The following is an 18110-nucleotide window of genomic DNA, read 5'->3' as shown; positions in this document are numbered from 1 at the left end:
CAAATGAAAGAGATTTTAAACAAACTTTGATGAAATGTACAAGAAAATTAGGAAATATATGTTTCTGATGGAATGAACCAGAGAATTTCACTTGAGTTATATATTACTTTCATATAACTGCTGTAATATTTTATTTCTTCAGAATAAATTACTTTTGAGACTTTTTATGCTTTAAAAAAAACTTCAGAAAAGAATAATATAGATTTTCAAAATGGAGTCCATTGATTTTCATGGAAATAACTTTCTCTTTCAGCTTTATATGTTTACTATTATTGCCTATTTTCTTGCATCCCAAATATCCTGACTGAAATATTAATTTTCTTTATAACAGAAAAGCATGTGTGAAATCAAGGACATGCAAGGCTTTCTCTTGCCATAATGGACCTGGTATGTATATGATCAAGACGTGCGATTAACTCCAAGCATTCACTCTATCAATGTTGAATGTATTCAGGTGATGTGAAACAATGAATGATCCTAATGATAAGCAATTTTAACGTTGTGGAGCTTTAATGGAAATAGTTTTTGTACAGCATCGTTTTAATTTGTGGTTTTATCAAAACAAAATACATCTTTAACAAAGATTATATGATGGATATTCCATATTCTAGTTACTAAAAACAATATAATCCACACATAACTGGTATGACAGAATCATAAGTCTATTTATAGTATTACAATTTTGGGAATTCTGCACCCTACGCACAAAAGCAAGTTCCAAAGTTTTATAGTAAACGTTTAATTCCTGAACTCTTGATCTACTTTGGAACTTGCTTCTCTATAACGAACCGCATCTATCAAACAAAGCACTGAATTCACTATTCCTTCTGCTTAGTTGCCTTGCTATCTCTGATCACATTTGTGAATGAATAGGATAATTTGAGGTAGTTTAATTGTTACTTACACAATAATATTTATAACAGTGTTTGAGTAGTCAACTGAAATTTGCAGACCTGACAAATAACCAGGACAGCTAGCTCATTTATCTCTTTTATTTTTCTGATTCCCTTTATCTCATACAAGAGACATAATTAACATGACAATACAAAGCAGGTCTGTTTATAACTTAGTGTAAGAATACAACAAATACATTCACCAATTGGAGATCAAAACACATCAGGCCATTAATTATGTTCTCAAAGAAACAGACCCAAACACAGATGAGATGGTTTCAAGACTGAATAAAAGTGGGCATGTTGCATTTATGATGAGGCCAAAACAATGTTTCCTACAGCATTAGTTTTAACATTACGGCAAGCAGGTCATATTTTGTTATTAATTTTTAAACTTTGTATAAATTCAGTGTGATTATTTGTGATTTTTTTAAAACCATGGCAACCATAGAGGGATGGCAATTAGAAATGGAGATGGCTGGCTGACCAGAAAGAGATATTTTCTTTTTGCCTGATTACTCTAAAACCGAAGTAAAATATATGATTAAAACAAATTTCACTCAACAACGCTATTTCAATGCTATTTATTTCTTCAAGTGTTGCCACTGGGCACAGGTGACATTTCCACTTATAGAAATTTTATCAAAGATTTTTATTTACATGGTACTAAGAAGTTTTCTTTTCGTAAAGAAAAAGGACAAAAAAATACATGTATAGAACTTCTGAGAATTTCATGATGTTGATTCAAATTTCTGGACAGTAGCCACCATTTTCGATGATAAAACAAGCAAAACTTGCCATTTTCATGATTTTCTCTACATTATAAAAATATGGATAAATTCTTTTGGCATGTTCTAGAAAAAAAGGGATCCATGTCTGCCCATGCATTATAAGCGGGTTCTTCAATTATCTGAGCTTGAGTTATTCAAAGAGCAGTGTATTCAAATGTAAGAGATTCACCACACTGTACATTTACAATTTCTTGACATGCTTTAAAGTATTCAAATGTAAGGGATTCACCACACTGTACATCTACAATTTCTTGACATGCTTTAAAGTATTCAAATGTAAAGGATTCACCACACTGTACATTTACAATTTCTTGACATGCTTTAAAGTATTCAAATGTAAGAGATTCACCACACCGTACATTTACAATTTCTTGACATGCTTTAAAGTATTCAAATGTAAAGGATTCACCACACTGTACATTTACAATTTCTTGACATGCTTTAAAGTATTCAAATGTAAGAGATTCACCACACTGTACATTTACAATTTCTTGACATGCTTTAAAGTATTCAAATGTAAGAGATTCACCACACTGTACATTTACAATTTCTTGACATGCTTTAAAGTATTCAAATGTAAGAGATTCACCACACCGTACATTTACAATTTCTTGACATGCTTTAAAGTATTCAAATGTAAGAGATTCACCACACTGTACATTTACAATTTCTTGACATGCTTTAAAGTATTCAAACATTAGGGATTCAGCACCCAGTAACATAAAAAAATTATTGTCACACTATACAGTATTCAAATATTAGGGATTCAGCACCGAGTATCATTAGAATGACATATTTTACAGTATTCAGCTGCCTATATTGTGAGGAAATATTAGGGATTTAACACCCAGTAACATCAAAATTTTATTGTCACACCATACAGTATTCAAACATTAGGGATTCAGCACCCAGTAACATCAAAAATTTTTTGTCACACCATACAGTATTCAAATATTAGGGATTCAGCACCCAGTATTTTTAAAATTTCTTGTCACACTATACAGTATTCAAATATTTGGGATTCAGCACCCAGTATCATTAGAATGACATATTTTACAGTATTCAGTTGCCTATATTGTGAGGAAATATTCAGATGTTAGGGATTCTTCCCCCAGTATTGTTAAAGAGAACAGTGTCACACTATACAATATTCAAATGTTAGGGATTCAGTACAAAGGATTATAACAGTGAATTTCTTGACATACTTAACATTATATAGATGTTATGGATTCTGCACCCAGTATTGTTACAGAGAATAGTGTCACACTATACAGTATTCAAATGTTAGCATACTGCCAGCCTTTTTGAGACAAAAAAAAAGGAATTACACAATTGATCCACTGAAAAGATTACATATATCAGTTTTAATCACAAGGTGACTTTTCATTAAAAGAAAAATGTCACTAAAAGAGACTGATTTTATTTAATCTGATCATATTACATTAATGAAGGAACAGCTGTATGTGTGTGTGATTTGGATTTTTAACACAGCTTTAACAATTTTTCAGTCATATCACTACAATGTCTGCAGTGTGACAGTTTATAGTCATGTCTAGCACTGGGGCATCATGCCTCAGTCATGTAGCATGATGTCCCACCCAGTCACATTATCCTGACACCAGGCCGACCAGTCCTAACACTAACCTCTTAATGCTGAGTGCCAAGCGAGGTAGCTGTTAGTACCATTTTTAGAAGTCTTTGGTATGACTCGGCCAGGGATTGAACCCTCAATCCCCCGCATCCAAGGCGGACACTCTAACCACTTGGCCACTGGAGCAGTATGGAACAGCTGTAGCATAATCAAACAATACTGAAGCACAAATAATGAAAATACATAACCATTTACCTACTGATCACATGTATATAAAATAACCAATATTGAAAATTTACCTTACAATAACAAAAGTTTTAGAAGCATTAGGAAAAATAGAAATAAGTTTAAGCATTAAACCACTTGACATAGCTGGAATTATCTTACTGTTATATAATTATCAGCCAGATTGTCTCTAGTTGCAATTTTATATTTATTTAGCAACTCTTGACTAGGCTCCATATCATAACAACAACTATGAGTTATTGTCATCATCATTTTCTAGTTGTGATACTACTTAGTGCATGAGTAGAGAGGCTTGATCTAAATTGTTTTGTTCTTGTTTGCAATGCTAATGATCCTCTCAAAATTGGAGTCGGAACGATATATTGAGAGTAAAGCTTTGCTATCTCACAACAGGAGTTAGAATTATATATTGCCAGTACAGCTTTGCTATCTCACAATTGGAGTTAGAATTATATATTGCCAGTACAGCTTTGCTATCTCACAATTGGAGTTAGAATTATATATTGCCAGTACAGCTTTGCTATCTCACAATTGGAGTTAGAATTATATATTGCCAGTAAAGCTTTGCTATCTCACAACAGGAGTTAGAATTATATATTGCCAGTAAAGCTCTGCTATCTCACAATAGGATTTAGAATTATATATTGCCAATACAGCTTTGCTATCTCACAATTGGAGTCAGAACGATATATTGCCAGTAAAGCTTTGCTATCTCACAACTGGAGTTAGAATGATGTATTGCCAGTACATCTTTGCTATCTCACAACTAGAGTTAGAACAATATCTTGCCAGTACAGCTTTGCTATCTCACAAATGGAGTTAGAATAATGTATTGCCAGTACAGCTTTGCTAACTTTGCCAGAGGAGGATATTTCATCATTGTATCTCGCCGATACTGGGTACAGGTTTACATCTTCATAATAATTACTACCATCTGTGATAATGCTAAATGGACAATTCCCTATACAATCAAATATCTGACTAACACCATTATCTCCCAGAATGTAGATGATGCTAGTTCTTCTGGTTCTGGCAGATCCTTATTTGTTTGCAACCTGGAACCTTTTCGGAAGAGTTTCCTGACATGGTCTGCCATAGATAATGGAAGTCAATGTTCCACAATAAATTCTGCAAACAATATTTCAGCGTTTATTACAGTGTAGTGTGCAAGAGTCATAAAATATGAACTCATTTTACCGCTAGATTCCATAGCTTTTGCCATGGTAATGTGCTTCTTAATAGAAACATGTCTCTTAACATCACTGAGGCCTCCATAACTCACTTTATTTCTTTTCAATTATCATCTTGGCTTTACATTTAGCCAGATCTGGTTGTGCAGATGTCTTTTAGTCATCATCCAACATTCTTTTACTTTTAACTAATGCCACCTCAATGAGTGTGTGATTTGGATTTTTAACGTAGCTTTAACAATATTTCAGTCATATCGCTACAACGTCTGCAGTGTGGCAGTTTATAGTGATGTCGAGCACTGGGGCATCATGCCGCAGACATGTAGCATGATGTCCCACCAAGTCATATTATCCTGACACTAGGCTGACCAGTCCTAACACTAACCTCTTAATGCTGAGCACCATGTGAGGCAGCTGTTAGTACCATTTTTGTAAGTCTTTGGTATGACTTGGCAGGGGATCGAACCATAATCTCCAACATCCGAGGCAAACGCTCTAACCATTAGGCCATCGGAGAAGTCTCAACCTCAATGATATATTCTTACTGGAAGGTCACAATTTTATAAATGGATGGAATTGCTCTCAATGAATTAATGGAAAAAAATATGGCGACAGTACATTTTCACTAAGTTTTGCCCATGCTCTCAAGAAAAAAGAAAAACAAAACCAGCATACAAGCTAGTCTAGTAAGCAGCTTTTGGATTTTTAAATCAATATTTTTTAAACTTCAAGACATTAAAATTGGAATTTTAACAGCATAATCAGAATGTGGTATTATGGTTCTGAAACTGGAACTATTCTGGCAAAAACAGAGTCGAAGACAAGTACATCACTCCCTCGATAACTCACGCCCTGATAACTCGTGAACCCACTTATAACGCAGTGTCAGGCATGGATCCCATTTTTTAAACCCGAAAACACCCCAAACATTTATCCCTATTTGTTGAATTTGAAGAAAATCGCAATCAAAATTGGAAACGGAAATTTTGTTGTATCACTCGTTTTATTGTTGAAAACGGTAGATAGGACCTGGAAATTTTAATCAACACTATGAAATATCAAATTTAAAAATAGCTCATAAAATTTTTTACATTTTCTTTCCAAACGACATTCCTAGTACACCGCAAATAACTATATGTAGGGAAATTTCAATCAATGAAAATGTCACTTACACCGAGTGGAGGCAGTACTTTAATAAATAAATACAAATTAAATAATTGAAATTTGTGTTCTAGTTCCATCTTTTAGTTCCTTTTAAGTGTAGTCGTCATAAATACAATATGTCCTCTTGTAATATAAATGTAAAATGCGTCAATCTACCGTAACAGCTATGTCCGCGAGCATTTATCTCAGAACCTAATTAAGTGGATCCCATATTTTGAGAACTGACTTGCGGAAGTATTTGTTGTATTGCTGCACTTAATTAAAAGCTGGCACTGTAATAAACATTATTGTGTATGTAACAGAAACTACCTAAAATTAACCGACTTTTTGATAACTGTGATCAAAGATAACAAAGCAGCCAAGCGAAATGAATACTAAGTAAATAATAGAGCTTGATTTCACAGATACGGACCATTTGTGAGCAAGTGAGTTTCAAGAATTCTTGAACTGGCATTTCGAGATATCCTCAGGGATGATAAGAAATTTCATTATTACTTCCACTGAAATCACGACATTAACACTGTACTAATTGAACAATAAAAAATTTAGTTTCGATGTAGACATGTCACAAAATAAATGTCGCATGTTTTTGAAGGACAAAAAAAGGAATCTTGTTTGGTGGTGTATCAACAGTTAGTCTTGTTCCTATTATGGACTACCGATTTGGCAAGATACTAATAAACACCACTATGGGAACCAGACTCATCAAAAAAACAAAAAGCAGTGACGTAATACACTGATTTTTCGCATACACATGATGGTTGTTCAAACTAGTTGGAACGATCTTTTATGTTGGATATTTTGAAGAAAAAATGTTATTTAAACAGTGTAACGATCAACTTCATTATAAAAAGATCATTATTAAAAATTATTATCGACGTGATTGTAAAATGAAAATTCAGTCATTAAACAGCCCAGTTCCCTAATGCCGCTCCCCCATACTGTTTTCTCGATGTCAAAGCGATTTTTTAAATCACTTTTTGGAGGTCCCTCTGTAACTTGCGCCTCGCTTATAGTGTGGTCAATGTTTGTGGACCCCATTGTGCGCGAGTTATCGAGGGAGAGGTGTATGTGTTAGAGATTCAGTACTAAGCATTATTACAGTGAATTTCTTGTCACAATATACAATATTTAAATGTTAGGGATTCAGTACACAGTATCATTACAAACAATTTCTTGACCTTACAGTATTCAAGTGTCAGGAATTCTGCACCCAGTATTTCTTATTGAGAACTTTTTGTCATACTTTACAGTTTTCTAATTTTAGTTATTCAGTATTCAGTGTCATTACAAAGAACTTCTTGTCATACTTTACAGTACTCAAATGTTAGGGATTCGGCACCAAGTATTATTACATACAACTATTATGCTTTACAGTATTCAAATGTAAGGATTCAGTACTCAGTATCATTATTGAGAATCTCTTGTCATACTTTAAAGTACTCAGATGTTTGGGATCCATACTTAGCATTATTACAGACAGCAATTACATTTTACAGTATACAAATGTGAGGATTCAGTACTCAGTATCATTATAGAAAATCTCTTGTCATACTTTGGAGTACTCAGATGTTTGGGATCCATACTTAGTATTATTACAGACAGCAATTACATTTCATAGTATTCAAATGTGAGGATTCAGTACTCAGTATCATTATAGAGAATCTCTTGTCATACTTTAAAGTACTCAGATGTTTGGGATCCATACTTAGTATTATTACAATTTACAGACAGCAATTACATTTTACAGTATTCAAATGTGAGGCTTCAGTACTCAGCATTACTATAGTGAATTTCTTGCATACTTTACAGTATTCAGATGTTATTGATTTATTACTCAGCATCATTATATAGGATTTCCTGTCAAACTTTAGCTTTAGAAACAGCTGAATGGTACAGAGGAAAAGCATCATTTTACTACTAACAGCTCATATGATGGAAAGAATATAAAAAAAAGACTGAGGTTTATATTTCTTTTTCAGTTCTTTGTTGTGTTTTTTCTTCCAAGTATTCTGAATTTCTACATAAATTACAGTAAATTGTCTTTTTAAAGATCCCAAACAACTGTCTTACATCAGGTCTTTTTAAATAAAAAAAGTTCGCAAAAATTGATAAAGTTTTTTTTGGCATGTTCTCTCTTCACATGTTGCTAAGGGATGAGGTAGTAATGGATAATAGCAAATGAGTAAACTTTTCCAGCCACAGGGAAAGAAACAAAAACAAAACAAAATTGGGACAAACTATACTGCCTGAAAACTATTAATTCCAGAATCCAATACAAGACAGTTCCTTGTTTCTTATAAAGTGTTGAGTGTTCAAACTATAATATTCTTAAACAATAACAAGATTCTCAAGATGGTCATCATGGAAGCCATATTGGATGTAATATTCACATCATTTTGGACCTACTAGTTATTATAAGAAAAAAAAAAACCATATCAATATTACCGTCCTTTTAGGAGTAGTGAATACATTTCGTTTTCCCCATGATGGTCATACTGGGTGTCAGATTGGCATCAGTTTCATTTAGGACCATCTAGACTCCGAAAAACTGTATTCAGATGAAAATCCCATGTTGATATGACTTACTCTTTCGAAGACGTGATAACAATATTTGCAGGGTGGTGGCCCTACTGTAGGTCAGATCAGCAACATTTTCATTTTTGACCAACTAGGCATTTCTTTTAATTAGGTATGAATTTTATTTTCTTTGAATCTTACCTTCCAATATCCTTTGGCAGCCATGATAGTGAGACATCATTAAGGCCCAAATGTGTTATATTTCTCAGCTGTGTCAACCCTGCTGGAAGTCTGTAGGAAAAGATGGACAAATCTCAATAATTGGAAAATGGAAGAAAAAAATTAACTTCTGTTCACCAACAGAGAACTTCCCATTCCAAAAGATGGCCTTTAGTTTAAAGCACATGGTGAATGAAGGTTTTAATCCTTGTATAGTAGTCAGCAAATTTTTAAACTTAAAATGTAAAAAAAAACTGCCTATAAGTTTCTAATGCTGACCACAAAGCTAACTTACAAAGACTATTTTCTCTCAAACTAATTATTTGCATGTATAAAAAAAACAATTTTTCATAAAATGTTAACATAAAATTGTATGCTGATCAAGTCTTTTTTTTATAAAAAAAATCAAGTATTCAATGGCAACAAGCTGACCTAAAAGCTCAAAACAACCCAACACTTAATCAACAACCATTTCTGGTAAGTAAGATATTGAAGTTTTATTTGATCTGGACTGGTACTCAAACACTTGTTAGTGGAGGAGGATGATAATGGATGCTAGTATCTATCATTTTCTTTTTAATTAGGGCCAGAACCACACTTATCTTGTTCTCAAGTTACTGAATGTTCTAACAAACCAGTCACACAATACAATTAAAAGGTCAACGTCACTTATGAAATGTCTTTAGTACACACCCTGGAGCTATCATTCAGCGAAAGGCTCTTTACAGCCCAGAATACAAGTTTTGTACCTCTTTTGTCTTGTGCTTTATGGCTGTGAATATGCAATGACCAAACAACTGTAGGTCTAGTTAAAACTGCATTCTATTGAAGAACACTGACTGCATACCCGCCGTAACTCTTGTTATGTAAGAAATACATTTTTTTTAACTCCACAATCCATCCACCAACATTTTTTTAGTATTCATAATGAAAAAGAGATTTCATGGCACAATGATACATGGTAGAGATCTTAAAATTTAAAGTTTAATTTTTTTTGTCACATCTAATTCTTTGCCCAAAATTTTAAAGCTATAAATTACCCATGTCACTTTATTTTAAAACACCTTCAGTTTTGTATGAAATGAGATACAGTACTTCTTAATGTGTATTAGGTAATAGAAATATGTTTAGTAATTAACAACAAACAATGTAACTTAAGACACCAATGAAATCCTTGTCCTCGTATCTCAACACAGTCACTGACAATATCTGAACAATGTCATAATTATCTAATTACAGAAAGTGCAAAGAACAATACTTACTTTTTATATTTTACATATATATCAGTATAAATGTATATTGCAGCTTCGCAGTTGGAACAGGATGCCATATTTTCTTTTCACAAGAGCTTGTGAAATGAACTAGATGTCTGTGACAGCCATGCCGAAGTTAATGTGGGGTTGAGCAATCTGTCGAGTAATTTAACTTTTCTCTGACCTTTCCTACCCCATTTTTGATATTTTGAGAACAAAAAATGCAAAAAGAATCAAATGGGTGGGAAATTTAGTCAGAGGAAACTCTTACCCTGCAAACTGAATTGTTAATTATGGGGCTACTGACTGATTTTATGGGTGTTGTCCCTTCTGTTTCACTAGATGAGCTTTCAATGGCTATTGTGTTCTATTTTGATTGGATGTTTGATATCTTTTATTTTGAGCACATTTAGACTTGAAGTTTTAGTTAACTACAGCACCAAGATTTAAAGATGATCCACCATCAGATTTAGGCTTGGTCACATAACTTTAAATTTTTTAAATTTTATGGTAAGTAAAATATTTCTATGATTTAATAAGCACTAAAGCAGTTGCCTGCATTCTAAGTTTGCATTAAATTTATTAATGTTCATGTCTTTAATTCATGGTAATATATTGTATTAAATATCTGCATGTTATACTTTATTGTGAAACCTGTCTTGGCTTGTGTGATCGTCTGCAATTTGTGGTTTTAATGGTCCTGGTCCGGCGAGTCAAATGTGCAATCATCTGCAATTTGTGGTTTTAATGGTCCTGGACCAGCGAGTCAGTTGTGCAATTGTCTGCAATTTGTGGTTTTAATGGTCCTGGTCCAGCAAGTCAAATGTGCAATCATCTGCAATTTGTGGTTTTAATGGTCCTGGTCCAGCGAGTCAAATGTGCAATCGTCTGCAATTTGTGGTTTTAATGGTCCTGGACCAGCGAGTCAATTGTGCAATCGTCTGCAATTTGTGGTTTTAATGGTCCTGGTCCAGCAAGTCAAATGTGCAATCGTCTGTAATTTGTGGTTTTAATGGTCCTGGTCCAGCAAGTCAAATGTGCAATCGTCTGCAATTTGTGGTTTTAATGGTCCTGGACCAGCGAGTCAATTGTGCAATCGTCTGCAATTTGTGGTTTTAATGGTCCTGGTCCAGCAAGTCAAATGTGCAATCGTCTGTAATTTGTGGTTTTAATGGTCCTGGTCCAGCGAGTCAAATGTGCAATCGCCTGCAATTTGTGGTTTTAATGGTCCTGGACCAGTGAGTCAATTGTGCAATCATCTGCAATTTGTGGTTTTAATGGTCCTGGTCCAGCAAGTCAAATGTCAAGCCCTGGATCATTTTTTAAAATCTATTTCTGTTCTTTTTCGAGACATCTTATTATCACACATGGTTGAAAACAAAATCCCTTACACTTTCTAAGTCTCAGCTATAATGTCCTATGATTCAGATTAAGTAAATTCACATCTAGTCTATATTCGATACAGGAATTAGGAAAATATCAAAAGGGTAAACTAACCAACAAAGGGACCACAAAGTTTGGAATGGATAGTCAATTAGCTAGACAATCAATCAATGATCGAGCAAGTATGTGATGTAAATAAATGGAAAAAGCCAGGTTGCAAACCAGATCTGGCCTTAAGGATGTTACGTTGTACATGTCTCTGTTAAAGCAAGCCCATCTTTTGTGCCACTTTTTTCAAGAAGAAAAAAAAACTAATCTGGGCTTAGATATAATTTTTCCACTTTTATATAAATTTCTCGCTGTAAGTTGTCTTAAGAGATACAAATTATGTATTATTTTGACATTAAAAAAACTCGTGTTACTTCCATATTTCATATTCCCAGATACTGCATATTATAAAGTAAAGCTATCAAAATGTGCTTCATTTACATTTATAATGCCTTGTCTTACTTGCTAAAATTCTGCATATCTATGGCATGTTTCAGTCACTGCCACATCTGGGTTTGTGTGTTATGCACGTGTGCTTGCACACTGTACTGTACTGAATTTAGCAAGTAGCAAAAAGACAAGTGAAATTAACTGAGCCTGCATGTATTCAGTGTTGTACCAAGAGTGCTGGCCATGTCCTTTCCTGTAGATGTTTCTCTGATGTCCCCCAAATTTGGACCCAGTGCATCACTTGGCCATGCTTTTCTGTCCATTATATTTCAGAGAGAGAAAAAAAGTCTCAAAATCACCTTGGTGTAGGTCAATTTCAGAAATACATGTAAATTAAGAAACTTGAACATAGAGTACCAAATTCCATGTTCCATGTTACTTGTCACTGTTCTGATCTCATGAAATAGGAGTGGCCAATTTACGATGTTATCCCTTTTAGGAAATATTGTAACCAGCTGATGCATGCATGGTTTCTGTATGTCATTATTGCCAAGTAAGATTACAGTGGCTGATCAAAAGTGGTACCCTCCATTATTTGCAGAATCAAATTTGCCTGTGTAGTATCAAAAACAAACAAGTAGCCTGCCGGTAAATACTAGCTTAGATGGATATGTGCAATTCATGAATACTTGCAAGTTACTTCAGCACTTCGTATGACTTCTATTGCATAATGTAAGTGTCCACAGAGTAAGCAGATGACAACAATACTGATGGTTAAACCACCTACACAGATGAGGCTTTTTCATTTCTTTAATATTACAATGAGTGTATCAAGGGAAGATGTTGTCAGTGAGCAATCAAATGAGAAATATAATTTTAGTTCCGAAAATAGAGCTATTCCTGAATCTCACATTCAAAAAGATTGATCAAAATCTTGTTATTACCAGAGAGAGAGAGAGTTTGGAGACAAAATTGGCTTAAAAGAAACAAGTTGGTAAAATTCAATGTAAGTTTGTATTGATTAAAAACTGAAAATTTCAAACTCGTTTGTGAGTGAACGGGTAACATCAGAACCTCAACTCTTACTCATCACAAAGCAAGCTCTGATCACAAGTGTGATGAATGTACTCTGAAAATGCAGTCATATATGCAGTTGGTTTTCAATCGTTTGCTAAACTCCTTAACCCCTGCCACCACATAAATGTCTCATCTCCTCAGTGCCACAATAACATGGCAGAGTTTACCTTGCTGGTATCACTATCGGCGATTTTGAATGGCACTATTAGCCTAAACCTGTTTCCCACCGGAGTTAAAGTGGCACAAACCATTGGCAGATTTCAAGCCATTTCCTCGCTATGCAGGCAGTTTGACCAATCAAATTTTAGGTTACATAGATACAAGAAACAATGCAGCACAAAAAAATAAAAATTTAACTTAAAAAACACCAAAAACAGTGGAATTAGTTAGATTTGAAAATGATGTAAAATGACGAGAATCGTTTATTGGGTGCAGAAAGTTACCTTACAGACGCTGATAAAGAATTGTCTAGATTTTTTGAAGAATTGGTAAATATTTGAGAAAATGAATTTAGTTAGCATTAGTGTACTTTGTTCAAAGTGTTTTGTTAGCTTTTAAATGTACAGTGGAGAATTCTAAGGAAGAAAGATATGTACTATAGGGCAAGAAAAATATGCCAGTCTGCAGTCTTCACACAGGGTTAAAGGTTGCAAGAGACATGACGAATTGAATTTCTGTCTAAATAAAATAAAATTACTTCATGTGTTGAAGGTTTGAATTATTGAGTGTGAATTCATAATGGATTTTAAGTATTATAAATGATACAAGAAGGTTATTGTTAAGAAAATCATTTGGTTTTACCTTTACACTCAAGGTTTTATTTATGCATGTTACATGAAATTTATAACATGACATAATTATCCTGAGAACATCTGTGACAAATATCAGCTTAATGGAAGAAACAAAAAGCAAAAAATAACTGATTTACTGTAAGTAGCCCCCTCTGTAAAAATCAAGTCAAGTGATGATGGTGAGTCTTAGGGATACAGGCACTGGTAAAGTTAACACTGCCCCAGGTGATCCCCTGCAGAGGAATGCATACATGTAGCTGTTTGCCTCAAGGGTTAATGAGTTAACACTACACCTGACCAAGACCATGAGAATTGTATATTATATGGCAATGGAGGAAATACCTATCAGAAAATGGAAGTCAGCTTGATGGAACATAACTGATTCGGCCCCAATCCCGTCTGTAGGCGTGATGAGGCTGAACCCTATTTCCAAGCTCTGCAGCCTCAAGGTCATTTAAGATATACCAACGTGGGTGGTATTACAGAAAACCAGACAGATATTGGTCTAAAATGATACCAAATAATCTGGAAGTTCTAGTTGCACTACAAAATACAGAGGGAGAAACCTCATTTTTTGGACCCGGTTTTTTTCCACCCAAAATTTGCTCGTGGTTGGAATACAATTTTGTGTCCGGATTTTAGACCTTTTGGCCTCAGATCTAAGGCAGACCAGTCTGAACTGCACACAGACAGGTGAACCTTTGCAAAAACTAGGAAAAGGTGGGCATCAAGAATAAAGAGTGGTCTCCATACAAAAATGATGGGTCCATTAAGCAAAAAAAAAAAAGAACTCCAACTTTTACCCTCCTGCTCATGTGCAAGCAAAATAACCAATGGAAAATGATGTTTCTAATACAACTAGGCATTAGTCTCATGGAAAATCTGTTGAAAGCCAATGTATTATGATGTATTCAGAAACAGCCCCCCAATGTCTTTCCTATGTGCATTTCAGGCGAAAACGACAAAAGCCTCTGGGGCCGAATAAGTTAATGGCTGTGATTTTGCAAGCTCTGAATGTGTCATCACAGGCTTGTTATACATCACATAAGACAGCTGTGGAGTTTTTGATTGTTCAAATCCAAGCTGTTGATAATAAAGTTGACCAAAAAAATTTGTAAAAGTAGTTTCTTGAAGGTGTCCTGTGATGAAACAACAGACTATTGTTGGGAGCATTTAACACTGAGGTGTCTATATGGAAAGCAGATTTGTGGCTATGTTTGTAATGAACTAGGAGACCAACAAAAGTAACCCACATACCAACAGGTAAAAGGCCAAGAAGTGAAGGCCTATAACAACCAGCAACAAAATGTATAAGAACCTTTTTACACAATGAATGTAAACATTCTGTAAACAGGTTTCAGCTGTTATCTGATCTGTGTAGAGAGTGCAACTTGAAAACACCTAAAAGCTGTGAAATGTCCATAAATCACCCTATAAAACTGTAACAAACAATAAAAAACAAACAATGAAACGACTGTGAATCTTAGAGACTCTAGCAGTCTCCTTTCAGAAGGAGCACACATACATACAGACATATGCAAGGTCAGATATGTCGATGTGCCTGAAGTGCACAATGAATGCAGTATACAGCAATTCAATGCTTAAAAAATCTCCATCTTGAAGTCTCTCAAATATGTCAGATCATATAATTCTTGTTTTGGAGTCAACAGCTCCAATACTGGGAATACTTTTATATTTTCTTCAAGTAATTATATGAATTATTCAAGAGACAATATTTTATCAACTGATGTAAAAAATATCCCAATTTCAGTAAACCATAAACCATTTGGTTTAAAAAGGAAAAGTTCAAGGACAGCTAATTTGAACATTCACATGTTATGTCCAAACTAGATTAAATTAAGTTAATGTTGCATAAAAACATGGTTTTGGGATTATGTGAGACTTTTTGAATTCAACAATTCCTAATAACATATGCAGTATAAATAATTATGAACTGAAAAGGAAGGACAGAAACAGTCATGGACACGGTATTCTGCTATACAATGCAGTCAGTAAATTATAGACTAAGGGAGGATTTAGAAATAAGCAATATAGAAACAATTTAGACTGAAATATCACTTCCTGAAGCTAGGCCATTACTTTTCTGTGTTATGCATACAGACTACCAATTTCCTTGTCTGAATGGACTGATAAACTAGAATCTGAAACTGAAAAAGCTTTCTAAATGAAGAATATGAGACAATCATTCAGGGTGACTTTAATATTGCTCTGTTCAAAGATCCTCATTAAAAATGGTCAAATTTCTTCCAGCCACATAATTTATCCCAAATGATTGATAAACCAACCATGGGAACTGAATACAGTGCTACATTTATTGACCATATCTACACTAATAGACCAGAAAATGAAAGTAAAATGAAAGTAATTATTTATGCCCTAACTGACTACTATCCAGTTTGTACAGCCAGACTCTTCACATCTCTCTGTTATCATCACAAAGATATAAAGCAGATACATGAAATATTCTGATAAAAAGGAATTCCTTTATGACCTGGCTTGCCTTTCAATGAGAATTGGACATTGGCACTGTTCTTGCCATGTTGTATGGACTTTTTAATAATGTTCAAAACATATACCAATATAAATAAAACGTGTCAATCATCAATAACAAACTAAATGGAGGACTCATGACATAAACCGGCCAACTTTCATTAAAAAAAAATAAAGACTGGAAAACCTATAGAAAATGGCAAAATAAAGTAAACTATTAACAAATGAATTAAAGAAAAGTTACTATGCAACTTGAATTAAAGAAAATAACATTCTAGCTCCTTGTGACTACAACATGTGAATGAACTCAATCCATTTAAAAAGTTTATATTCTGAGAATGAACAAACAAAATGGTTGTTCCCAGACTTAAACCCCGGGTAAAGGCTAGAATTCCTGATGATCTAAAACTTGCCCTAGACATTGTGAGACAAAGTGACGTACTAAACACTCTTGGCACAATCAACACATAACACATTGTGTGGTACAGATGAGGTGGGACTAAAAATCCTACATTTATCAGCACCAGTTATAGTGTTACCTACTCCATTAACTTCATTATTACTTCAGATGTCTTCCCAAATCAACTAAAGTGTGCTAAAATTATTCCTGTTTTTAAATAAGAATGCAGAAGTAATCCTGGAAATTACAGACCTATTTCTATTCTACCAGCTTTATCAAAGATTTTTGAAAAACATGTAGCTAAAAAAGGTTTATAAAAACAGCTCTTACAAAATTAACCAATCAATGCCTTGAAGAAATGAATAAGAGTAAGACCGAAGAAAATAATGTGTTTCATACTTCACTGGTTTTAAAATTATTGTAGGCAGGTCATTTTATATATATATATATATATATATATATATATATATATATATATATATATATATATATATAATGTTACATTTTGTGATTATTTTTTTTTACCATATGGGAAAATAGTGTTAGGGTCTGCAATGAGAAACAGTACATTAACAATAAGGCAGTTCAAAACAGAAATGATGAGAAAATATTAGAAGTAATTTTTGACAGATGTCTTAAATGGGAAAAACAAGTACAGAATATATATAAAGGTCGCTCACATCTAAAATTTCCTTGCTTGGTAAAATAAAAAAAGTACCTGACAAAGGACTCAAGAATTCTTTACTGTAATGCTTATATACCTATAAAAGTTGACTACTGTACAACAATATGGGGAAATTGTGCTAGTTCCCAACTAGACAGAATTCACAAGCTTCAAAAATGAGCAGCTCAGCATACTCTTGATGTCCCCATTGAAGCATCATTTTAAAACATGTTCACATGATGCCCCCATTGAAGCATCATTGTCAGACATGTTCACATAATGTCCCCATTGATGCATCATTGTAAGACATGTTCACACGATGTCTCCATTGATGCATCATTGACAGACATGTTCACATGATGTCCCCATTGATGCATCACTGTCAGACATGTTCACATGATGTCCCCATTGATGCATCATTGTCAGACATGTTCACATGATGTCCCCATTGATGCATCATTGTCAGACATGTTCACATGTCCCCATTGATGCATCACTGTCAGACATGTTCACATGATGTCCCCATTGATGCATCATTGTCAGACATGTTCACATGATGTCCCCATTGATGCATCACAGCATACATGTTCACTTGATGTCCCCATAGTAGCATCATTGTCAGACGTGCACTTGATGTCCCCATCAATGCATCATTGTCAGACATGTTCAAAGATTTAAAATGGTAAAAATATATGAGAATACATTTTTCTGAAAGCAGTTCTAGTTTTTAAACGCATCAAAGGATATGTTCCTGAGTACATGGCTAAGTTATTCTACAAAAATGTCTTCTCCCTATGAACTAAGATCAAATTTTAACAACAATTTAGAGGTGTCAAAACCATAATTGAATAATTCAAAGGAAGTCTGCAGTATTTTAGGACAAAACTATGAAACTCGCTTGCTGCACACATTTTTATCTGTTGATTCAGTTGAATCCTTTTTTTAAAAAAGCGTACATGCAGTATTTCAAACTTACATA

General features: G+C 34.1%; 1 protein-coding gene across 12 annotated transcripts in view; it reads right to left on the bottom strand.

The window, feature by feature from the left end:
* Nucleotides 1-18110, bottom strand: part of LOC149783253 (protein scribble homolog) — a 184501-nt gene that overhangs the window by 130267 nt on the left and 36124 nt on the right. For all 12 annotated transcript variants that reach the window (XM_089931472.1, XM_089931479.1, XM_089931476.1 and 9 more), the window contains exon 4: nt 8597-8686. In XM_089931472.1, the coding sequence (XP_089787598.1) occupies nt 8597-8686 (90 nt within the window). The remainder of the gene's footprint in view (nt 1-8596; nt 8687-18110) is intronic.

Source organism: Sinohyriopsis cumingii, chromosome 14, assembly GCF_028554795.1.
Source record: "Sinohyriopsis cumingii isolate HCF-2022 chromosome 14, ASM2855479v2, whole genome shotgun sequence".
Classification (NCBI taxonomy): Eukaryota; Metazoa; Mollusca; class Bivalvia; order Unionida; family Unionidae; genus Sinohyriopsis; species Sinohyriopsis cumingii.
The sequence above is the reverse complement of the archived record's forward strand: the minus strand, read 5'-3'. Positions and strand labels throughout refer to the sequence as shown.